Here is a 25,448-nt window from a genome sequence, read left to right as displayed (position 1 = left end):
GTGAGTTATTTGTGTTATAAGTTGTTTCAAAACCAGGTTTATGGTTTTATTTAATTTCTAAACGAGTTCGGGAATCTTTTTGTAACTTTTTTCAAACAGACTATCCAGATCTCCCATTTTTTTTGGGTCACCTTTGTAAAATATAAAAACATCATATACAACAAAATTTTAAATGCTAAGGGAAAAGAAAAGCATATGTATACAGACCTTATATAGCCACAGTAAAAAGAAAAGAAAAATCCCATGAGCTATAGAGTTTATTAGAAAAGTTACATTTTGATCATTTTACCATATTACATTAATTCTTGCAAAAAGTGTTCAAACTTAGGTTTGGAGTTTGACCATTTCGCTTATGCATATGAAATGTCCCCCAAACCCAAAGCAATTGTGCTGTAAAAATAAAGTTGCGGTCTAGGTTGTCAGTATAACAGCCCAAAATCAATTATATTTTGAAATTTTATTTTTGCCTCCATTTAAATGCACTGTGAACAATTCACAAACAAATGACTTAAAGTTTTTTCTTTTTCTTTCTCGAGGGTCATTGAACGCATCGCAAGTGTGCTCAATACGTCACGATTTATTTGGCGCTAAGTATCTTTAGCTGATCTCCGGTCAGTTGTGCTGGCTTCACAGCCATCACATTTTGGGGGCTGAGAAAAACGGCGAACCGATTCCAGATCTGTGAACGGAAGCGGAAACAGACAACTAAAGGAAGACTTTGGCGCGCCAGTTGTTTTCACTGTTGGCGCCAGACACAACAGCAGAATCGCCGCGTCGAGGGCTCAGTGCATGCCCAGCTGTCGATTGAGTAAAGTTAGTTAGTAATTCAACTTTCCATAACCATGACGAAGCTTTCAGAGGGCGCAATAGAGGTAAGCATAATTTTATCATTATAACTTCAAGCATAAAGGTGTAATTTAATCATTTGATACATATGACCGTCTTCTTTGTTGGCTTGTTTGGCTAGATGGTTAGTCAAACATTTATGTTTAGCAAATCTGGTCGAAATATTAATAAATATATACCAGATTAACGAGTGTCTTGTCAGTTATTGATTAATTTGAATTTAAGTGAATTTGAGTTGGTAAATGGGTAAATAAATCGTGTAAACGTTCGTTTTTTTTCTAACAACAGGCTTTAGCCAATGGAACCGGGGGAAACGAGGCCATCCTGCAGTTAGTGGTAAGTAGAGGCGGGTGGGAACTTTTTATTGATCCGGAAAAAACGGTTCCGCTCACTGTGGATTACAGTTCGTTAATTAATTTATTTACAGATTTACTGTCGATTCTTTTTATCATTGGGAAAGTCGTAAAGGTCGTCAAACTAAGATGAAAAGGTTTCTTTGGGGGATTTTTGTTTAATAGATTAGATAGGATATGAAATTTAATGACAATGACTTTTCTAATCTAATGACTTTTCTAAAAATGTCAGGAGAGGAAAAAACAACAACTCTTCTGTTCCCCTGGGTTCCTGGGAAATGGTGACTGACGCAGATTATAAAGGCCCATCAGGACATTTTTTGAGTGTGTTATTTAATTAATAATCTAAAACGGGAGTCTGCTAATTATGAAGAATACATACAAAATTAAAGAAAAATCTTCAAATAGTTTTATTGCTTTTGTTAACTTCCGATTGTATATTTTAATATAAAGGCCAGATGTGTTTTTACTTTTTTGCTTTGTTTTAGTAAGAGAACTTTCCCTGACCATTTCTTTTGGTCTAATTAATATTTTGCCAATATTCTAGTGCTCAGCATAAAGTAAGTACTAAGTTAATCAGTAGCTAAATTAAGAACAAAAATAAAATTTCCAGATTCTGCACAGGGTTGAGTTTTATTGAATACTTCAACTCCACAACCTGAAGTTAAGGTTAATGATCTAATCTGATCTAACCCTCTCACATAATGTTCAGTTTTACTTAACTTGGTCGAAGCATAAATGAATACACCCTGCAACAAAAAGGACAGCACCAAGTCTTCTAGGCATGGAATGAACAGGTTAGCGACATGTTGCATCCATTCTTTAAGAAAAGGCTCTTTTAGAGCCTGGATGCTGGATGGAGAGTGATGCTTCAGACTTCCCCACAGGTGATCAATTGGGTTCAGATCAGTAGACAAACTCGGCCGTTCAGGCACCTTCACCCTGTTCTTCAGAAATACAACAGCAGCTTTAGAAGTGGGTTTTTGATCATTGTCGTGCTGGAAAAGTGCTCGATGACCAAGCGCAGAAAGTGATGGCAGCATCTTCTCCTTCAGCATAGAGCATAACATTGTAGAGTTCATGATACCATCAATGAAATGCAGCTCCCCCGCACCAGCAGCACTCATGCAGCCCCACATAAGGACACTCCCACCACCATGTTTCACTGTAGGCACCATGCTTTTTTCTTTGAAATCCTCACCTTTGCAACGCCATACAGTTTTAAAACTATTGGTTCCAAAAACGGGGATCTTTGTCTCATCATTCCAAAGTATTGAGTCCCAGCAGTCTTCATGTTTTTCAGCACGGGTCCTAGCAAATTCTAGGCGTGCTTTTTTGTGCCTGGGTTTCAGGAGAGGCTTCCTTTGTGGACGGTACCCATGCATGCTATTCCTCTGGAGTGAGCGCCGTATGGTGTCTTGGGAAACGATCACTCCAGTTTGGCCTTCTGTTGCTTTAGCTAACTGCAATGAACTTGCATGGCGATCTTCTTCAAACCTTCTAATCAGGAGACGCCCCTGTCGAGATGTTAGCTTCTGTGGAGCACCAGTAATGTTATTTTTGGGGGTGTGAGGGGCTGTGAGCTAGTGGGAGTGAGTGGAGGGGGTGGGCTTACTCGACAGCAACAGATTCTGCTGCTCTACAGAAACTGTGTCTTCAGCTTTTTTTTAAATTTTGACTCAAAAACAGCACAATGACAGTTTATATGCATTTATGTTTTAGAACATTCGAAAGATCGATGGAGGAAGTGGACCATCTCGCTTCCGGGTGATGATGAGTGATGGACGGCACACGTTGTCTTGTAAGGTTTCTGTTTTTAAATAATTCTTATTTAGTTTTTTTTTTTATTACTTTTTTTAATAGAAATGTTAATCATAGCATCAAATACTTAGACTTTAGCTTCCACAGCTGGTAAAAGGTTATATTTTTTTAAATATATTCTTTTCCTTTTTTTTTATTGTTAATTATTTAGGAGTTGATGTAATTCCGCTTAAATTCCCTTCATGTTTTAAGGAGATTGTGAAGTTCACCTAACGATGAAGTTTTAAAAGTATTTTGTTGTTTCTGAGCAGCTAAACTCTTAATTGGATCTGATAAAAGGAATTTCTTGAAATTGAAAAGCTTTGTGGGTTGATCTGCATGCATCTTAATGGCTCATTTGTGTCTGTCATTGTTTTTTAGCACTGTGCAGTATTAAGCTTTTAAGTAAAAAATACTATGAGTGCCCTTCTTTTTAAGTTGTTATGGTCCAATGTAGTAAAAGCAAATAAAAGCAAATCTAAAGGTTGTGATTTTGTCTGACTTAGCTTTTGGTTAGTCAAATATAGACTTCAAAAGAGTCTCAGACGTGACTAATTTTATGTCTTTTGTTTTTGTTTTCTTGCATTTTTGCAGCCTTCATGCTCTCAACGCAGCTGAACTGCATGGCAGAGGAAAACATCCTGGCCCAAAACTGCGTCTGTCTTCTCAAGAGACATGTGACCAATGTGCTAAAGGACGGCCGGTAAGAACTGAAAGCATTTGAGTTGAACCTATTGAGGGATATTGATCATTGTTGTGATCATAAATGTTTGTCTTTGTTTAGACGTGTTGTGATCATTTTGGAAATTGAAGTCATCAAGCCTGCTGGAGAAGTTGGTGGTAAATTGGGAGACCCTGTTCCTTACAATGAAGGTAAAGCTTTGAAGTACATTGTAAAAACAATGTGATTGGGGTTAATCCAGAACGCCTGCAAACATACAATGCACTGAGGAGCTTGTAATGCTTTTTACTGACTAGATCATTCCTCTCACAGCTCAGAAGGGAGTCTCACAACCGGCTCCAGCTCAGGAAAACCGGCTTCCACTGCAGCCTCAAAATAAAATAGAAGGTGAGCGGAAGCTTCTTCTGATCAGAAACCTCATCTGTTATTTTGTTACAGGATTACCAACTCAGAAATGCTCACTAGATGGCAGCATTTTCCTGTTTCTAATCATTTGCTTGAATCACTAGTGTAGGAAACACAAACCAGGTCTGCAGCACAGTGGTGTGGTGCCTAGTTAGCACTGTTGTCTCACATTCTAACCCCAGCTGGGTCCTTTCTGTGTGTTTTTTTTTCCCGGCACCCCAGCATGTTGAAAGACATACTTCATAGGTTAGTTGGTGACTCTAAATTGTACCTGTCCGTCAAGGGTGTACTCCACCCTTGCCCTTCAGTGGTGGGGACAGGCCCCAGCATCCCTGTGACCCCTGCACCGGGAGAGGCAGGCATAGAAGATGGATGGACGGACACAAACAAGGCTTCAAATCTCATTTAGATGTTCTGACCTTTCCCAAGTTATTTTTGACCCCTCAACTTTACAGAAACTCCAAAACCATTGTTTTTTTTCTTCTTATACCTTACATCATAAGCTGTTACCAGCTGGGGTTGACTCAAAGTTGTCTTATTCATGAAGAATATCTGAAGCATAATGTTAGAGACAATTATTTACCTGAAATTCCGCTTTCAGGCTAGTTTTTGCCTCTTTCTGTCACGTGTCGCTCTTATAATCTGCCAGGTAAGGGCCGAGGTGGCGGCCACCCTCCTCATCAGCACGGCCATTGTTCATTTCTCTGTGTGCTGCTTGATCTGGGGGCTTAATTACCACAAGTGCAGTGGTTGGAAAAAGTGGGAGGGTTGAAGTGGACGCTTTGAACTCTAATCCGCCGCGTGAGGTGCACACCAATCAAATGCCGCCGTGCTCGTTCAAACGGAAAATCTCGAAATTCCGGCTCCTCCAGGGAAGAGCGGCTCCCGTTTGTCACAGCGTTTCACACTCTATCCTACCGCAGTTCCACGTGAACCTTATTTCTCCCTGATTTGCTGAATTGCTCATCCTCACAGACTTGGATGATGCCATTTTTATTTCACGGGCAGCTTGCAGGACTCAGTTTAGCAAATATATTGTTTGAGTGAACAGATTATTCCTGATCAAACTTTGGCATATTTTGTTAAGACAAATAAATCCAGTGTATCTGGATTTTGGCACTTGTTTCTAAATAAATGACATTTTTAGGCATTTTAAGGTTTTTGGTGTTTATTTTCTTTTCTTCTCGCAGTCAAAAGTTTCAACAGAGACTTTGGGAAGAAGGCTCCGCTCGCCATGCCCAGTACTCCAGGAGGAAGCTCCAAAGTGGTTCCCATCGCCAGCCTCAACCCCTACCAGTCTAAGTGAGTGGTTTTTCCAGCCCCTCAGAAGTGGAACATCCTTATACTTTGTTTCCAAAAATATGCACATGCTCCTTGACTCATAACTTATGACACTTTCCACAGATGGACCATCCGCGCACGTGTTACTAACAAGAGTGGCATTCGTACGTGGAGCAATTCTCGTGGTGACGGGAAGCTCTTCTCCATGGAGCTTGTGGATGAAAGCGTGAGTGGTTCTTTACTAGTTTTACTCAACGTTTCTCACTTTAGAAATGCACAGCTTGATATTGCGAAAACGCTAAATTTGCGATTTATTGTGCAGGCCTAGAACCCACTGATTTTTTTTAATTTCAGGGAGAGATTCGAGTGACTGGATTTAACCAAGAAGTGGACAAGTTCTTCTCCCTGATTGAGGTTGGGAAGGTGAGCTTTTCTTCAGATCCACTACATCCGGATGATCTCCCAAACCGCCTCTCACTGAGCAGATATGGCGGCTCTAGAGTCAGTCAGCAGCTGCCAGGTTACCATTCAAAGCCACAGAGCCTTTAAATGAATCATCTGGCTGCTCTGTACCCAAACAATAGCAGCTTTTGCTTCTCTGCCCACCTTTGTCGCTCTTCCCATGTTGTCTCCCCTGCTGGTTTTGTTTGCATTTATAATGGTCCCTCGCGATATCGCACTTCACCTTTTGCAATCACACAATTTTTTTTCATCAGTGCAACGTAAATATTTTTTTAACAGTGCTCTGTTTTGGGATCTTTTCTGTGCCGTGTCTCAAAATACTTGAGTTTGCCAAATTTCCTTAGACCTTTAATCACAATCAGTTTTCATCCTTTAAAACTGGACTTATTTTCCCACAAAGGTTTGAACTTTGAGAGTTAAACGATTGAAATGAAGCTGTTCATGTCTGTCTGACAAAAGGGAATAAAGTGTGTAGTGAGGGATTTACAGCCTATATAACGTAACTCCACTGTAAACACTTTAGTGTGGTAAAAAGTTCCAAATCTCCCTTCTGTTTGAACGCTCCAGGTCTACTACATCTCCAAGGGCTCCTTAAAGATCGCCAACAAGCAGTACACATCGGTAAAGAACGACTACGAAATGACGCTCAACGGAGAGTCCACCATCCTCCCCTGTGAGGAGAGCGGCGACGTGCCCATGATGCAGTGCGACTTTGTTCCCATCGGGGACTTGGAGAGCAGAGACAAGGATGCCATTGTGGGTGAGGAGCCGATCGGCCCTGGATGCCGGATCATCAGAGGTTTACACTGGGCTGGGAGTTTCGGTTTGTTGTGGTTTGGGTCACAGAGCACTGTAACCTCGACTTGGCACGGGCTGGTGACACTAGTCACAGCAGCAGTAAGGAATTAAAAAACAAAAGTTCATGCAGCCTCATTTAGTTTGCAGTCAAGCTATTTTTATGTCACAAATTCCACCTCTGGTCCCTGTTTATGAAACGATTCATATGAAATCTTTTTCATTTGTTGAATTCTAAAGCTCTATGAGGATGATTTGAAAAAAACAAACAAACATGCAAACCAAATATTTTCCCCTCAAACCTTTCTTGGACAAAAAATCTACTCTCACCCCTGCTTTTATCAGATTCAATTAATCCCAAAGCTATTTTAGTAACGTGAGGAAAAATGCAAGCAGAAGTACTCGTAAAAGGTTTTCCACAGAAAATCCAAAAAATAAAACAAAGTCAGCGAAAAAGCATGTGGCTGGATGCCCAAATCTCATCTTTTTTTTAATTCTAATTTTTTATTACAGATGTGATTGGAGTGTGCAAAAGTGTGGACGAGGTGACCCGCCTCACAACCAAGACCAACCGTGAAGTGTCTAAGAGAAGCCTAAGTCTGATGGACATGTCTGGGAAGCTGGTGACGGTCACACTGTGGGGAGAGGAAGTGAGTTAAGAGCTTTTGATAAAGAAGGACACGTGTAATGGAGCTTTTTATCGGCGTTAAGCCGACACCCGCTGTGTGCCAGACTGATTCCTTCGCAAAGCTAAAAGGCTCCTTCACCTTTGCCTCGTTTGAAAACTTGTATTTTTGTATCATTTTTTAGCTGGAGGGCAAAAATCTAGGATTGTTTATTAAATCAGTGTCAGTCGTGGCTGTGTTTTCTTTAAGCTTGGATGGAGAATGGATCTATTCCTTTTTTTTTTGTCTTGACGTCGTCTTTATTATTGAGCTGCGTCTGGTTGACCTATTGGACAACACAACAATCGACAAACAGTTTATCCAGCTGCAAATTGGTGGAGCGCTGAATTTGACAGAACCGCCCGTGTTTTAGTTGTCTCTGTCAGTTTAGCGCGCTCACATTAGCCGGACTGTCGTGAGTCTGATCAGATCCAAAACACTTGCAAGACCCGCTGATGAAAATGAGGCTTTTGGTGTTTTTAACGTGTTCTTGCATAAAGAAAATTAATTGTGAATCTGGTGCAGACACAGAAATGCAGTTTAAAAAGATTATAGAAAATACGCTGGGTGGGTCGCATGATCCCTACTCTGATGTGCTCTGCAACGGGGAGAGGAAGGGGGGGTGGGATTGCTATGTGCCAACAGCACAACTCTGGTAAATTTCTACTGCTGCTCTACAGAAACGGTGTCCTAAATATTAAAAAAGAAGAATAATAGAACCACTCTGGATGCTTTTAAAATGTATCAATAGACGACTGGAGTGGGACTTTCAGGGTTTTAATATAATCTGGGTTGATTTGTTCCGTGCTTTGCTTTCCTGTGCCGTCATCCCGGAGACACCGTTGTAAATCCTGCTGTGGATGTTTGTCTGCAGCTTTTGGGACCGTGTTTCTTTTCTCGTTTGTTCATGATACTCCACTTCCAGTGGGGCCCAATAAATCGCACAAGATGTGTATAAGATCGTGTGCCTCCTGGCACGTTAACGTTGAGTGGGGTCATCTGGACCCCACAAGATAACACAAGGGATACAGAGGTTATAGTTAACCCTTTATAGTCCCATTCCAATCATCGTTTGAGCTCTTTTAAAAGCGTTTTCAGTGATCTTTTAATAAATAATTTGCCATTTTTAGACAAAATCCCCCAAAAGTTTCTGCAGAGCAACAATAGTTCATTAGACATTCACCTCTGTGTTGTGGGTGTGACCACTGTCATGGAGCAACCCCGCCCCCCTTCACCCATAACTCGAGAGCTGTTAACCTGCTCTCCCGCTGGCTTGCAGCCCCAACCCAACCTTACCGGTGCAACAAAAATGGGGATCAATATTGGAGCTGTCCGGCCGAACCGTTTTGAACCAGAAACCACTTTACTTTCCAACGGATTCGGAGAGAAGCAGCTTTGTGCCGTTTTGCCACACTTTACAGTAGTGGTATGTTTATGCAATGAACACAAACCAGCTGATTCTGACAGCTTTGCACCGTTATGCAACACTTGAGAGTCAGTTGGAGTGACGTTGATGGCATAAATGGTTGAAGAGTTATGGTAGCGCGTGTTGTCGCGTGTCGGCGGCGTAATCTCCGGGATTCAATGGTTAAACACGCTAAAATGTTTAGTGACCCAGGAAACCCAAAGGAACGTGTTTTCAATGCCTGGCTGGTCTTTGGCGTGTCCTGCAGGCTGAGAAGTTCGATGGTTCTGGACAGCCCATCGTCGCCATCAAGGGTGCCAAGCTGTCAGACTTTGGCGGCCGCTCGCTGTCCGCCTCCTTCAGCAGCACCCTGATGATCAACCCGGATATTCCTGAAGCGTACAAGCTCAGAGGCTGGTAAGTGAGCTCGCCGTCCTCAGATGATGCGGCGTAGAGTGTGATTGTGAACAAACAGCTGCATGTTTCAGGCGTTAAACCGCACATAAATTTAGTCTCGTTTTACCCGCCTGAGGGGTGCTTGTTGCATCCGGATGGTGCAGTTCAAATTACTTTTGGTTGCAATTTTTCTAAGTAATATAAACGCATCAAGTGCTTCATCTTGTCCAGATTAGATTTCCCTGTTTGCCACATTTTGCATTTCTTGGATGAAGCATTTCAGATTTCTTGAAATTTCACTTATTTTGAGAAAATATTAATATCTTTATTTCTCTCACTCTTTCCAAATGAATTCAAATCCAGACTCTTGTATGGGATAACATCACCTTCACTTTTTCTCCTTGTGTGAAGATATTTGTATTTTTAATTCTATTTTATCGTGTTAAACAGCAAAAAACAAGAGATTTCCCTTTCTGTAGCTTGCTGTTACTTTGGGTTTTCCTTCCTCATGTTGGTCATTAGCTTTAGCATAAGCTAAGGGACAGTTGATTTTCTTGGATTTCTTTTTGCGGTTTCATTATTGGTTTGCTGCATGAAGCGCTGTGGGGATTCGGCTCCTGGCCCCTCTGTGCCGTGACAGGCTGACTGATGGGTCTCTTTCTCCTCCTTGTGACATTCAGGCTGATGTCTGTGTTTTTGTGCAGAGATCCCATCAATTGTGCTGCAGTTCCTTCATGACCCAGTCGTTTTCATTTTATTTTGGGGATTGAGTTCCAACCGCTCTGATTATTCAAATCCTAATATTGCTTTTTTTTGGTCTGTGTTGCACAGGATTTGTGTGTGTGTCTACTGTTTTTCCCACTCTGTCACTTCACACTCGACGCGCAGAGATAATGATCTTTAAATGCTGCTGTCAATTGGCCGCGTTGCAGTAGTCGGGTTGGCTGACGAATTACGCGTCCTTGCAGGCATCCCAAAAAGAGCCGTTTAAGTGGCGGTCTGGGAGAACGCCGGTTCTGACGCATTGCTTTTAATCAAGGTCGGGTTTGAGAGGTCTGGCCAGGGTGGAATGCTTTAGCACCAACAAATAGACTGTCCTGACGGCTCATTGACACCGTTGTTACATCTTTTTTTTTTTTTTTACCAATGTTGATGCAGTCGGTAGCATGCATGATGCACATTTTGCCGTCAATCCTAAAATAGTTGCAGGCCATGCGTTTTGTGTGGGCATCACATTTTTATTCAACACAGGAAGAAAAAATCTCCTCTTAGTTTTTTTTCTCCATCAGAAACCAGTTTTCTGTTGCAGCTGCTTTTTAATTTGGTGTTTTTTTTTTTTTTTTTGCGCAGACCTCAGGGACTTCCTCAAATGAATAGCCTGTCCTTGGTGTCGGTGGGCTGCTGTCTCAAACCTGCAGAAACCATTAGCTTCTCAGTGTTTCTCACAGTAAAATACTTTCCCAGATCATGCACATAAATGATATTTCTGTCTGAGATTATTTTTCCAAATGCTATGAACTGAAGCAAATCCTAATCTGAGCACGCAGCTGCATTCATGTCCGTTAGGAGGTGTCTGCATGTTTTCTATCAGCGCTTTCTTTCCTCCATGCTATCAAGTAAAACATTGAAGTGCATGGCTCATATTAAGGCCTGAAGTTATGTGGGCCAGAAAGAAATGATGTTTCCCTCGCATAGTTATGGATCCTGATATCTATTACTATTGAGAGAAAAAATGCTTTGAACTGCTGCTCAGGTACCGGATAGACGTTTGTGTCACCAAAGGATGTGTTGCTTTCAATGTTTTCTTCTTTTGTAAGTTTAGTTCTTCATTTTATTCTCTTTTTTTAATGCTTTCATTTGTAAAACATTCTAAATAGCAGGCATGAATCATGTTAAGGTGTTGGATCTTCAGAAGGTGACGCCCATCGACTGTATGTGGGAACTGGACCGAGTGAGTCTGATGTCGCCCATAAAAAATCACTAACCGCATTTTTCAGAGTATGAGTTGTGTTTTTTTTTTTTTTTTGTGTGCATAGTTTGGGTGGGGGCGCGACTGTGGTTGGGTTGAGGAAATTGATTAATCGATCTGAATCGATCCAAGCTTAATAAAATCAATGATCAATCCTCAAAAGTAGAGATTGATCTTTCATACCTTTCCTTTTCCAGTGACCTAATCATAACAGCAGTAAGCTTGATGCTAACGTATAATAAAGTTTTCCATAGGCCGGCTAATGCTAACGCTCATTCGACCTAAACATACTTTACTGACTAAATGAACAGATTTATAGATTCACAGGCTGGAATTTTCCAAACTCTTTTAAGGAAACTCTTCTTACAATTTTACAGTATGTGAATTGAATCAGATTATTATCAATAACTTCCAAACAACTATAGATTATTATTGTATTTCTACACAAATATGTTTAGATGTTTTAAACCATGTAAATGCAAAATTGAATGGAATCGAATGGATCAAGAATGGAATGGATACAGGCTCCATTTTCCTCGGCTTATCCGGGACGGGGTCGCACGGGCAGCAGTCTAAGACTATGGTCGAAAGTCGATTCCTCTACTAGATTCCACCAAATTTATTCGGTGGCTGAATATTGCAAAAAAAAAAAAACACTATTTGGCCTTCAGTGGGAGCGAGTTTAAGTAAGGCTGAATAGTGACACAGCTTGGTTCTTGGTTCATCAACGTGCATCAATGATCTAGTGCCTTTGTCGGCAGTGTGGAGGTACACGTACTTAATCCTTACTGTTATTGACAAATTGGTCCTGGCCCTGGATTATGTTGTTTTCCTGGATAAATGTTTTCTGTTGTTAACCCATCTAATGTTGAAATAGATGTTTTCATATGATATAAATATTTACTTCATATAAAAACATGCCTTAAATTTCTTCTTAGCTATCTATGCAATATTTAAGGCTCTATGAAAAACTTAACATCCATATTTGGTAACTATTTGGTGTTTGGCCGAGCATTTGAAGGATTCTGCTTCAGCCACAAATTTTCATTTCGGTGCCTCCTTACCAAATAAGCATCAATGTGTCACATAGTGAAGCATGCGTGTCTATAAAATAAAATAAAGCTTTTATTTTTGTACATAAATTGTAAGCTATTATCTCATTTTGTCCTGTTTTTTTTTCCCCCTCTTTACTGATCCAAAAACGGGAACCCATGTGAACGATGTTCATGGTAACGGCTGCTTAGGGGAATCTGCTGCAGTTTTCCTATCTGGCGACGCGTCCATGAGGCTTGTTGCGTGTTCCTTCCATCACGCAGTAATCGTGTTGGAGGTTTTTGTCACTTTTAGCTCAGGCTTTACAGCTTTAGCCCCTGAGCTTGAGAACACTGCTCACAGAAGATCCCCTCAGACTCGTCTCTACTGCTGTACCTTTCTCGGCTCGGTGGCACGCCGACGTTGGGCTCGTCCTCCGGCACACGTGTTTGTGTCTGTTTGCTCTGGTTTAACCAAAGATGCTAAGCTGGTACTCCACGTCTCGCTTTCAGCCGCCATCTATCAATTCATGCTCTTTAAATTTATTTATTTTTTTTGTCTCCTCTCGACAGCAATTATCTTCTGCACCATTTCTGTTCCACCTCGGAGTCTGTGATTAGGAAAACGTGAAGTGCGACCCTTTTGATCTGTTTTGAAGAGCATTTGTCTTCAGAGATTCAAGAGTTGTCAAAGCGCTCGGCCGGGCGGAGGTGTAAATTAAACCCAATCTCTGTATGTAAACCAGAGAGAACATCTCTGTCACCGGGAGGGGAAAAAAGTGCTCCCATTTGTCAGGAAGAGGGGGGGCATCAAGCCTCTGTTACTTAGACCACAGACTGAATATTTAACCACAGACATCATCAATTAGTCATATGAACCATGCATGCCGTCCTCATGGTTACAGCCTCCATGGCGCCGCTTTTGTCCTAGTTAGACCGGTCCTTTTCTTTTATTCCCCTTAATTTGGATTTTGCTAAGTTTAAGGAAAACGAGCACATGCTGGTGGTCCTTCAACCCCCCCCCCCCAGCAAACAGTGGGGGTGTTAAAGTAGTTCCAACTCTTAGTTTGTGCTACTAGAGGTTCTTATTCCATTATCTCCCACTCAGTTAAGAATCAGACTAAGAAGCTGCATAGGATGTTTTTTTTTTTTAACTGTAGAAGTTTTGGTTTACAGAAAAATGTCCCTCACCTTACAGCTCACGCTGCAGAAGAAAAAAGTGTCTCCCTTTTTACCATAGCAACAAGATTTAGCTGGATGCCAGCCTTAATCTGAGTAAATTGAGTTGATCAGGCCATTGTAGTATTTAAGGATTGTGTCCTGCTTGTGATCATCTCCTGTCAGATTCATGGCAGAGAGACGAGCACAGAAAACCAGTCTGCTCACACTTACACGGACATGTTTGGAGGAGATTTACAGCTTTTGGCAGCAGAAAAACCTAGAAAGAAACATGATTACAAACCTGGAGCAGTTGGGTTTGATTTTTTTTTTTTTTGTCTTGGATGGGTCTCACACCTCTTTAATTTTGTTAGATTTCCTAAATGGGGAACAAACTAGAGTCGGCAACTGAGCAGCCAGCTGTACATAATTTCAAAACAAACTATTATTTCGATGAGAAAAAGTTTTTTGCTTTCCTTCTTGTTATGCTCGTCAATGTGAAGTACGATTCAAACCTGAATAGCATTCAAATGGGATTTTCCCCTAATTTATGAATTAAGTAATATCTCGTAAGTTTTCAGCCTTTTATGGAAGTTTTCTAAGTTGACGTATGGATTTTACAATTGAAAATAAAATCCTACAGAGAGAGATGTACTTAAACTTGCATGTACATGTATTTTTCTTCCTGCTCTGTTTTATTAGTGTTTAAAGTGGACAAATTATTACTCAATATGAATTTAAGGCTTAGATGTTCGTTGTTTAATTTCTGATCTTCAACTATAAGATTAACTATAATTTTGTCCAAAATGTGTTTACATGTTTTTCTGTTCCATGTGAAGAATGAAAAGTAATCTCATTTTAATAACATTGTCATTGGATATTTCTGTTGTATTTATCATAGTTATAAGGCGGACATATTTTCACCTCCCCAAATTTGACCCTTTTAGCTAAAAGTTTGGTCAGCCCTGATCTACAGGTTTAGATGTCATTCTGCAGGTACGACAAGGACGGCCACGCCGTGGAGGGCCAGTCTCTAACGGAGCTGAAGGGCGGCAGCGGTGGAGGAAGCACCAACTGGAAGACGCTCTCTGACTTAAAGAACGAGCACCTGGGACATGGAGAGAAGGTACTCCTAGAATATTCACAAAGCAAAGAACTCAACAAACAAAATCAAAGGTTTCCCAGTGGAGCAGCTCTTAAAGTTGCTGGTCAAATTTCTCCTTTAATGCCTGCGATGAATCAGTAGAACAGATAAGTCAAATAATCCGCACACAGTCAGGTTTGTGTTTAATCTTCCCTCGCTAATGCTCCTCTTTTATTTTTTGGCTCCACTGTTTATTGATCTGTTAACATGGTGGGTGGGCTTTCAGCTGTGATGTATGTTGCTGCTGAAAGTCGCATTTATCTGTAGTATTGATTATGAAGATTATATGGGGTTGTTCACCCCCCCTCCTGCTCTTATAATGAAATAACTGTCCTTTATATGAGGAAAGTTGGACGTTCTCTTTGACTAAATCTTTTTACAACCGTCAACAGTAAAGAATGCAAAGATCTTAAAAAAACAACAGCTTTGAGTTATTAGGAACGTTTTTATGGTATTTATATGCTGGAAATGTGTGAAAAAAGTATTTATTTCAACTTAAAGTGGCTTTATTTCTTACAAACAAAGGGGAAAACTGAATAAAACTAAAGGATTAAAGTTGGAAACATTTATCTTGCTAAAGTGAAGCCACAATTTCACGGTTGGTGTTCAGTGATGTTCATTTTTCCTCGCTTTGGGTTCAAAGTGATTCTGCCATATTCCCCTTTAAAGACCCTGTCTGATGAAAATAGCATTTTTGGTGTTTATAACGTGTTCTTGTGGCATTTTCACTTTGTACCCGTCACTGACCAAACTGTCCAAGAGACCATCACCCGTCTGAGCTCGTCTACATGCTGCCTTGATGTGTTACCCACTAGATTTCTAAAGTCTGTCCTGAACAGTGTGTTGCCATCAATTACTCAAATAGTTAACATGTCTCTTCAATCTGGAATATTTCCAGAGGCCTTAAAAACTGCAGTCATTAAACCCCTCCTGAAGAAAAGCGGTCTTGATCCCACTGTACTGAATAATTACAGACCTATCTCTAATCTGCCATTTTTAGGAAAAGTCCTTGAAAAAGTTGTCTACCAACAGCTCACTGACTTTCTCTTATTAAACAATTCGTTTGATGTTTTCCAGTCAGGTTTTAGACCCCATCATAGCAAAGAAACTGCTCTTATCAAGGTAACAATGACATCCGCCTGAACACTGATGATGGAAAAGTCTCTGTCTTAATCCTGCTAGACCTGAGCGCTGCCTTTGATACTGTTGATCATGGGATCAACTCCAAGACTGGGTTGGCATCTCTGGATCTGCCCTAAGTTGGCTCAAGTCTTATCTGGAAGACAGGAAATACTTTGTTGAAATTGGGAGTTGTGTCTCAGACTACATGGCCTTGACTTGTGGTGTGCCCCAGGGATTGATCCTGGGACCCCTTCTGTTCAACCTCTACATGCTGCCACTAGGACAGTTAATACGCAGTAATAACATATCTTATCACAACTATGCAGATGATACTCAGATCTATGTATCACTGTCAACAGGTGAATATGGGCCGGTGGATTCTCTCAACCACTGCCTCCAACAGATCAGTGCGTGGATGCAGAACAACTTTCTCCAGCTAAACTCAAACAAGACCGAAGTTATTATTTTTGGCCCACAGAAACAAAGAGAAAGTGTCAGCAGCTACCTTCATTCTCTGTCTCTTAAACCCTCAAATCAAGTCAGAAATCTAGGGATAATCATGGACTCTGACCTGAACTTTAACAGCCATATCAAGTCAGTAACATCAGCGGCATTTTACCATCTGAAAAACATTGCCAAAATCAAAAACATAATCTCAAAGCGAGACCTGGAGATACTTATCCATGCATTTGTCTCCAGTAGGTTAGACTACTGTAACGGCCTGCTCACCGGCCTGTCCAAACGAGCTGTAAAACAGCTTCAGTATATCCAGAATGCTGCTGCTCGAGTCCTGACCAAAACCAGGAAGTATGATCACATTAGTCCTGTGCTCAGGTCTTTGCACTGGCTCCCTGTACCTCAAAGAATAGACTTCAAAGCAGCTCTGCTTGTGTACAAGTCTCTCCATGGCCACGCACCAAAGTACATCTCTGACATGTTAGTGCCATATGAACCATCTCGTACTCTGAGGACCTCAGGGACCGGCCTCCTGTTGATTCCCAGAGTCAGAACTAAACAAGGGGAATCAGCGTTTCAATATTCTGCAGCTAAAATCTGGAACAGCCTCCCTGAAGGCGTAAGACAGGCCTCTTCTGTGTTCATGTTCAAATCTAGACTTAAAACATTTCTGTTTAGCCGTGTATATGACTGAAAGGTTTCTTTTAAAGTAAATTTTACGTTGGTTATTTCTATGATGTATTGTGATTTTAATGCATTCTTCTGTTTTGTGAAGCACCTTGAATTACTTTGTGTACGAATTGTGCTATACAAATAAACTTGCCTTGCCTTGCCTTTTTCTGATAATATAGGACACATATAAAGGAAATTAATCTTAAAAGGCCTTTTTAAGTATTTCTTTATTCAAAAAATTGTGAATCAGGAGCAGACGACATCTTCAGTTTGAAAAATATTGTATTTGTGACGTAGAAAATACGCTGGGTGGACTTCAAGGTCCCGCTCACAACTCAAATTTCTAATGAGCGTCTGTCCTATAAAACCATGCAGGTTGTTTGGATTTAGGCTAAAAACATCATAATGATAATTTAAATACCACTTGGAATGCTTTTAGAATAGATCAAAATATGATCAGAGTGACGCTTTAACGACCCCGACCTGTTTTATTTTATTTCCAGCTGTATGAAAAATAACATTTATTTAGTTGATTTTTAACTATAATTTTCATGCCGTTAAATCCTCAAAGCAGCTAAAGTTGTGAGTTTTATCCAGGTGGAGGTCACCGCTCCCCCCAGAGAACCTCAGAAAGCCAGTTCTCCATTTAGAAGTGTTTAAATGTTGTCTAGTCTGCGAGACAGGGGGGCACGGACGTCAGGCTCCCCGAGACCTTTCCCGCTGAAATCTGTCGCCCTTAATCGTTCGTGTCACCGCGTCTGCGTGTCCGAGACGCCACAAAGCTTCCGTGAACCCTGACACAAAAAAACGCTCACCTTGACAGCCCCTCTCATGAAGCTGTGACAGAAACAGGAAACAAGTTCCCGTCGCTTGTCCATCAGACGCTAATTAGAGGCATCAATTCATTCACTTCTGTTTTTGTAAAGGAAAGTCGGAGTTAAATAGTTGTTTTGAGGATTTTGATCTTTTTTAATTTGACAGGAAGCTTTTCTAATTCTGGTCAGGTGGTTAGATTATTCTAATTTATGTCACAATGATGTCGTGTTTATGATGACCTGCTGTGCTCCATGGTGGCACTCAGGGGTGATAGAAAAAAAGTCTCTTTGCACCAAATAATGTTTTCATTGTTAACAACCCTAAAAGTTAAAGACATTATTTTAAATGGAGTATCTGCTGACGTAGGCCTTTTTTTTTTTTTCTTCCCTTCAGGCGGACTACTACTCATGCATAGCTACTGTCGTGTATCTACGTAAGGAGAATTGCCTTTATCAGGCCTGCCCAAACCAAGACTGCAACAAAAAAGTGATTGACCAGCACAACGGCATGTTTCGCTGCGAGAAATGTGATAAAGAGTTCCCCAACTTCAAGTACCGCCTCATCCTCTCTGTAAGTAACTCCTAACGCGGTACTTTCTGCTCTCATGCAGTTAAATAACTGCGTGCAAACCCATAATGGAGCCTTTGAAGTGTACTCCAATAGCCGTTGTTTCAATTCTTGCCAGGAAATACCAGTATGATCCTCATAGTGATTCTTTTTTTTTATTGAATAAGAACTTAGCAACATTTGGAAGGAGCAGCTTTTGTTTGCACCACTCGCTGGTGAAGCCATTGTTGTTCACATGCTGCAGAACTAAGCTGTGAATCCTCTTCCAGCATGTCGCCGTGAGGACACAGATCTGCCGGGCTCTCCAGAGGGATGCAGTCTGTCCACAGGCTGCAGTCATCAAGAAAAAGCCCGGCTGCTAAAAAAATAATAAAAATAGATGTTTGGGGGTGGGAATGATTATTGTTTCACAAGAACGGTCGCACTGTTATGCATGTCATGTATTTTTAGCGCTGTTGTGTTCCTTCGCGATATCACGGTTCACCTTCTCACCGTTTCCTGAAACTTTTTTATTCAACCCACTTTTGCCTCCCTTCGTATTTTCCAGTGCTCGGTGTTCTGTGTCCTTATTGGCTGTTCACTTTGTCAATCAATCTCCCCTGTACTCGGCTTCCCACACTTACATAAATCTCAGGTCCGAGCGGAACCTTTTCATTCTCTAATACTCTACCATTTTTATATGAAGGTTTGAACTTTGAGTTGAAACAAGAGAAAAAAGTGTAAAAATGTTCACGTCTGTCTAAGAAAAGTGCGTAGTGACTTTGAACAGACTTGAAACATTTATAATCCTTCTCTGCAAATCATTTTTGGAACGAGAGCAGACTTTATTTAGCTTCATTTTTATCATTTCTGTTTTCTTCTGTACTCTGGCTCAGGCTTCCTCTTTCTTTTGTCCCGTTTTCATTTTAGGCCAACATTGCTGATTATGGGGACAACCAGTGGGTGACTTGCTTCCAGGAGAGTGCTGAGGCCATCTTGGGTCAGAATGCAGCGTACCTGGGACAGCTCAAGGACTCGGTGAGTGTTTTATAATCAATGCATGCAATAACTTACAAAATAAAGAATAAGACAGCAAAACTCACCGTTTTTGTACATTTGCGAAAAAGCACAGAGATGCATGGTGTTTTGGTTTGGCACACATTAAAGGAAATCTGTTTTGTTTTTGTGTTTTGTTTTATTCAGAATGAGTCTGCGTTTGATGAGGTCTTCCAGCAAGCCAACTTCAAAACTTTTGTCTTCCGCAACCGAGTGAAGCTGGAAACGTATAATGTAAGTAATTGCTTCTATGCAAATGCACACAGCTTTGCTGCTGGATTTGCACAACAGATTCCAGGAATAAAATTGGGAAACATATAAAAAGTTCTTCTTTAAATCCATTTAAATGCTTTTGTTGGAAGCTCAGAATTGAAACACCAACAGGTTCTGCACCACGTGCTTGTTCCTCAAAAGCAGCCGCTGGGTTTCGGTTGCTTTTGTGCAGGATGCGCACGGTCGCTCTTTCCTGTAGGCCACACAGATAGAGGTTTGTTTTCAGGCGGCACATAAAAGAATTGATTGGGCTGGGGCTCTGAGCAGGAAGTCTGGAGCGGAGCCAGAGGCAACATCCACCGTCGACGCACAGAAGAGGCCACTGTGTCTATCACAGGCAGCCCAGCCTCCTAACTTGCCAATGGCACCGCTGCGAGCATACATTGGCCTCTGTCTCAACACCCCGCGTTCTTTAAACACAGACACCTGCAACCCTTCTTTGAGTTTGTTTCTAGTCGTCTGGAGAGGACAGGCCAAGCGCTGCGGCTCTAAATGTTGTCATGTTGACAGGTCAATACCAGAGCAAAGAAGGTCCTTTAAGGTTCACCTTCCTCTTATGTGCAAACACTTAAAGGCAAATCCAACCTTTTTTTGATCATATTTTAAAGTTGTGATGCATTCAAATTCCCTGGGAATATTTGGAAAAAGTTGAAAAATGACAGTGATTTATTCAGTCATTAAATGTATTGGCTCAACTTTTTTTAAATAGTAGCTTTTGTTGATCTTTGATCTTATCTTAAGGCTTGACTTTTAATTGATGTTTTCCCCCCATTTACTTCTGTCCTGGACTGCAAGGCATTCTTCTTTCTTACTGTTTAGTGAAAATGTCACCCTTAGTTTGATCAGTATCCAGTAAAAACACATTTTGAGCTGTTATGTTGACCCCCCCCCCCCAATGATGACATCACAGTGGGGAAAACTACCAAAAAAGTTAAGAGGGACAAAATCTCCTCAAGGGTTCATAGAAATATTTTAAAATCCTCGACTGAAGCCAAAACATCTGTCGAGGATACCTGAAGAAAGTTTTAAAATTATTATGGGATGACTACAGCACCTACGGCTACGCCGCTTCTTCAAGGCGAAGTGAGAAATTTGGCGATTATTAAAAAAATAAAATACATTTCAATTTTTTTGACAAGATAGACGGAAAAAATTTGTTCGAGTGATCTTCATAAAATGTCACACACGTGCCGCCAACTTAAGTCTACAACCAAAGTGTCTTCTACAAACGCCTCTTGAGCATTTGGACCCATCACTTCCTAACTCCCACTTTGGGGAAAAAATGTTGGTTTTAGAGTTTGTCGATTTTTAACAATTGTGAACAGCAAGCACACATTTCCGTTTTGCTCCCTTTTTTTAAAAGCCCAGAATGTTGTGAAAATGTAATGCATGAAATGATGGCTCAAGCTGAACGAAAGGATATGAACATACTGCTAATGTGGGCGGAGGTTGCCAAAAAAACGTCAGTTGCCAAGGATATCCAAAGGTTTACAATTTGTCTGAAAATGACCACCCAGGCGACAGAAAAGTATGGTTGCTCTAGAGAGAAAACTAACAGGAAAAGCTGCCATTTTGAAACACATTTTTTTTCTTCGTGAATTTGTCCCATGTAGCTCTGACCAATTATGTTTAATTTTTCTTAATTTGTCCTAAAGTTAACACTTAAAAGGCTCTCCCAACATTGAATATAAAAACTCCAATCAAGTTCTTTGAAACCACATATGTGGGTTAAAGCACCGGTATATTTCTAGCTGATCTTTGAGAATCCCTCATAATCAAATGCCGCTTTTATTTTTCTAACCTGCTTCAACCGATCAAACCCGCTGCTCATTTATTAGAACAAGTACTCTGTCAATAAGTGTGATTTGTCATTAGAGCGTCCACTAATACTTTGGGCATCATTAAGCGTGAAAGCAAAAAAGAATTTATTACTAACAGCGGATCACGGGGCTTTCATAAATCATGTTTGTCTGATGCAACCACCGTGAAATCGTGCTTAATTTCCCTTTAGGAATCAATGAAGACTATCTGAGCTGAAATGAATGACTCACAGAACTGTGGGCTGCAGCTGAAGGTGCGAGATTGTTAAAATAGCACAAACGCACAGCCTGTCCTGAACGCCGCCGCCGCTGCTACATCAAGTTTTCCAGACCAAAAGTATTCCAGTTCAGCTGTGGAGATTAAAAGTCTTATTTGGTGTTTGAAAAGTGAAGATTTTAGCTATTGACACTTTTTTTGTGTTTATCTATCTGTTCATTATTTTTAATTAAGTATTTGAATCCACATGTAAGAGATGACTTCTCTTGTTTGAAATCACTTTTTGATATTTGTTTTAAGTGGAAAAAGATGCTTTATAGGGATGGACCAAACTTTGATGGACATTCCTGTGCATTGATGATGATGATGCATTGCATGCGAGCAGCTTGAGGCCTCACAGCTATAATCAACAGTATAGTCAATAAATGACCACGCGTGATGCATCCTCAAACACGCACGTCAGAACAGATGAGTTTTTGCGCGGCAGGCTTGATTTATCTAGTTTGGATTTGTTATCAATTCTTGCTGAAGCATTTATGTCCCGTGGAAATATCATGGCGTTCAATCACAAACCTGGAGGACTTCACTCCGTCTGGCCTGAACGATGACTTGACAATTGCGTGTAGAAAGAAGCCCGGCCTTCAAACCCTCCGTTCACCATTTTCCTTTTTAGTATTCATTCTTGCAGCTTCTTTTTTTCTCCAATAATAATAATAATGGCTTACATTCTTTTTTTACTTTTGCACCCATCCCGGAAAGCAATCGGTCCCCCAACTTTGACAGCGCAGACTTAATGGGGACAAATTAAGTGTAACCTCTGTTAAAGTTCAGGGATGAATAACCAGCAGAGAAGCGACCCCCCCCCCCCCCCCCCCCCCGTATCAAGACAGCTGTGGAGGCTGCTGTGGCCATAAAACTTAAATGTCAACACAATTTAAAAACCTCGTCCGAAATGTCCAACATGGGAGAATTCAACATACGTCCAGCCTATAAACGATGTGAATATTTCATCATTCAGGGGAAGCGACACTGTTGTAATAAAGATGGTCTGTGTGTGACGGGGTGGGGTTTGACACAATCTGCTCTTTACGGACTCCTGCACGACTTCATGCATTATTCAAACCTTTATTTAAAAACAAGTTCCGGTTAAGTCTCATCTTTTAGCTCCTGAGTATGATTCCATTTAATTTTCCCTTTTTTTTGTCTGATAGGATGAATCCCGGATTAAAGCCACTGTGATGGATTTGAAGCCCGTCGACCATAAAGACTACATCAAGAGTCTGATCGTGAACATTAGAAAACTGGCTATGTAGTAACCAGTGCAGCTTTCACCACGTCTTCATTTGGGGTCTTTTTCCTTTTCTGTACAGCTCTTATTATATGACGCTCACCGCCAAATCCTACTTTAGTTCTTTATCCCGGTGCATGAGCGCCAACGACTGTTTTCTATGTAACGCCCCATTTGCTAGCTTGAGTCTTGTATACTTGCTAAATTCTTATTTTTGTTGTTTAAAGAGGAAATGTGGGTCAGTAAGTCATGAATAATAATAATAATAAAAAAAAAAAAAAATTAATCACGTTGTGTTTGAAATCTTCTGGTTGTTTGGGATTGATACACTGATGTCTTGTGGGGGTCGCGGCTGCTTTTCAGCAGAACACCAGCACGCTTTTCCACCCTCCGATGCTCTTAAAATGCCTGGGCTGGACCTGCACTTCCCCGATAAGAACATTTGCCCTCCCACTCTTTTTGGCTGCATTTCTCACACATGCAAACACGGCAGCGGTGCAAACCTGGGCTGTATCCTGTCTGAGGAAGCTTTAGGAGGCCTATAGTCCCCCCCCCCCCCCCCCCCCCCGCTTTTTTTTTTTTTTTTTTTATTCTAAGCTGTAAAAATAAAGATGTTTGAAATCAAGTTGGCTGCTCTGGAAACATGTCCTCAAAAACGAGTAAGAAAATTTTGAAAAGAATGTTTTTTTCCCCCCTTTTTAATAAGTGAAGAAAATCTGCCAATGGAAATGGTGGTTTTGGTAAGATTTCTTGAAATAAGTTGTGATATCCTGCCCTTTCAAGACTAAAATAAATCAATAAAGTAGCCATAGACACCAAATATTTTAGTATACTGCTCTGGTATATGGAACAATAATGTTTAAACTATAAGGTTGAATCCAGACTTTCCCTACCCCTCCAGCTTCTCACTAAGCCTACATTCAGCCCTCCAAGCGGAGAGATGTGGAAAAATTAAGACATGACAGAATTTCCTCCCTAATCCCCAACTACTAAAAAACTATATAGTGCTGGAGTATCATGGAAAAACAAAAACTCATTGCTTACATTTAAACATAACAGGCCACACCCACGAGAAGACACGCGTTTCCTCCCCTCCAGGGAAATCCAGCCATAAGATGCTACGGCTCCTCCTTAACCCTTGTGCTATCTTAGATGACCCCACCCTTGCATTGGTGTGTTCTCCCTTCCATGACAAAGGTGGATAAAGGTGGAAAGATTTCATGTAATCCATGGACACCAGTGAAGATCACATATCATTGAAGAAAAAAGGTTCAGAGCACTGTCTAGTGGGTCTAGATGACCCAACTCCCAATGTTAAAGTGCCAAGGATAGCACAAGGGTTAAACACTTTTGGACACCACTACAGCTCCAAATGCCTCTAATATTGTAGCAATACGGAGGGGCCAGAGGGATAGGGGAGCAATTTGGATTTGGCCTCAGAGTATCACTCAAAACAGATTTTAGATAAAGTATTCAAGATAAGATGTAACGTTAATTGATCCAATGATGGGGAAAGTGCTTAATATTGAGTCATGCATTTACTATGCAATATATTAATATCAATGTGTTGTGATTACTATTATAAGTAATGCATTTTATATATATATATATATATATATATATATATATATATATATATATATATATATATATATATATATATATATATATTACTAATAAATGTTTTTATGATATCTGCATTTATCATACATTTATACACTTTCTATTTCTCATTAAATGCTACAACAGTCAAACTCCTTTTTTCCATCCATCCATTCATCCTTTTGAACCCGCTGAATCGCTTTCGGGGTCATTGGAGCCAAGTTACACATTTGAAGATGAATTCATCTTCAAATGTGTAACATAAATGTTATGTGAATTATGAGCCTAATAAAACTTCCAATTCCTTAAACCCCATATAAGATATTCACTATTCACATAAAAAATGTCTGATTAAAAATATCATGTTAGGATTTTTGCCTTAACAAAAAATGTTAGATCTTAATAAAAAGATACTAGTAAGTTATTTTAGTCTTAAACTGAGTGTAATAAGATATTTTACATAGAAACTACATGGTAAGATTTTGTGTTTTTGCAGCGTTGTCTAATTGCTGTTGTGGGAAGGAAGCAAGTTTTTTAAGTAAAAATGTTCTAGATTTATTCACACAAACCTGTCTATCTCTGAAGGTTTTACTCAGATTTGCAACAGATTCCCTGCAAACTTGACTTTCATGTTCTATTAAAGCAGAACATCAGTGAGGCTGCACCTTCCCATTTTTCTTCTGATAACATCTCGTTTCTGCTGAGCGCTGCGTCGGTTGCCTGCAGTGTGCCGAGATGGATTGGGCCTGTCTTAAAAATGGGAAGGAAAGGTACCTTTTTTACTATTTTTATTTACTTTCTTCTTTTTTCTTGCCATGCTTGGGAATATCGATTTGCTTGTAACTGCCTTCTTACAGCCGTCTGCAGTCGGTTATCTGAAGTGACTCCTCGTGACTGCAGATCTCGCTGAGTTTAATATGTATTTTAATAGCTCGTGTGTGACAAGGTTGTCTGGGGATGTCAAAAGTCCTAAATCCAGTCATTGACACCAAAATGTCCTGCAGCAGATGGAGGATGACAGGATCTAAAGATTTCTTACTCAACCGAAGTGAGACAAACGTGTAAGGCTTTGTTCAGACAGGTTTATACATCTGTACTGTTCACTATAGGATTCCCTTCAGCTGAAATGAAGTAAAATGTTTTGAGCTTTCTGAGATCGCTTGCCCAGATTAGAATTCAATAGTGTGA

At 40.5% G+C, this 25,448-nt stretch overlaps 1 protein-coding gene across 1 annotated transcript; it reads left to right on the top strand.

Annotated features, from left to right (window-relative positions):
• The first annotated feature begins 704 nt into the window (after positions 1 to 704).
• Positions 705 to 22,944, top strand: rpa1 (replication protein A1). The gene is made up of 17 exons (XM_004075331.5): positions 705 to 872; positions 1,135 to 1,182; positions 2,922 to 3,000; positions 3,594 to 3,702; positions 3,784 to 3,872; positions 3,994 to 4,068; positions 5,277 to 5,388; positions 5,491 to 5,593; positions 5,722 to 5,790; positions 6,397 to 6,589; positions 7,138 to 7,274; positions 8,963 to 9,111; positions 14,245 to 14,374; positions 17,852 to 18,028; positions 18,935 to 19,042; positions 19,208 to 19,294; positions 22,582 to 22,944. Exons 1-17 carry the CDS (start codon positions 843 to 845, stop codon positions 22,681 to 22,683), a joined length of 1,797 nt encoding a protein of 598 aa, XP_004075379.1. The 5' UTR covers positions 705 to 842; the 3' UTR covers positions 22,684 to 22,944.
• Positions 22,945 to 25,448: the final 2,504 nt, after the last annotated feature.

The sequence above is a fragment of the Oryzias latipes genome, chromosome 13, assembly GCF_053564925.1.
Source record: "Oryzias latipes strain Hd-rR chromosome 13, Olatipes_Hd-rR_3.1".
Classification (NCBI taxonomy): domain Eukaryota; kingdom Metazoa; phylum Chordata; class Actinopteri; order Beloniformes; family Adrianichthyidae; genus Oryzias; species Oryzias latipes.
Note: the sequence above shows the minus strand (reverse complement) of the source record. Positions and strands in the feature narration are given on the sequence as shown.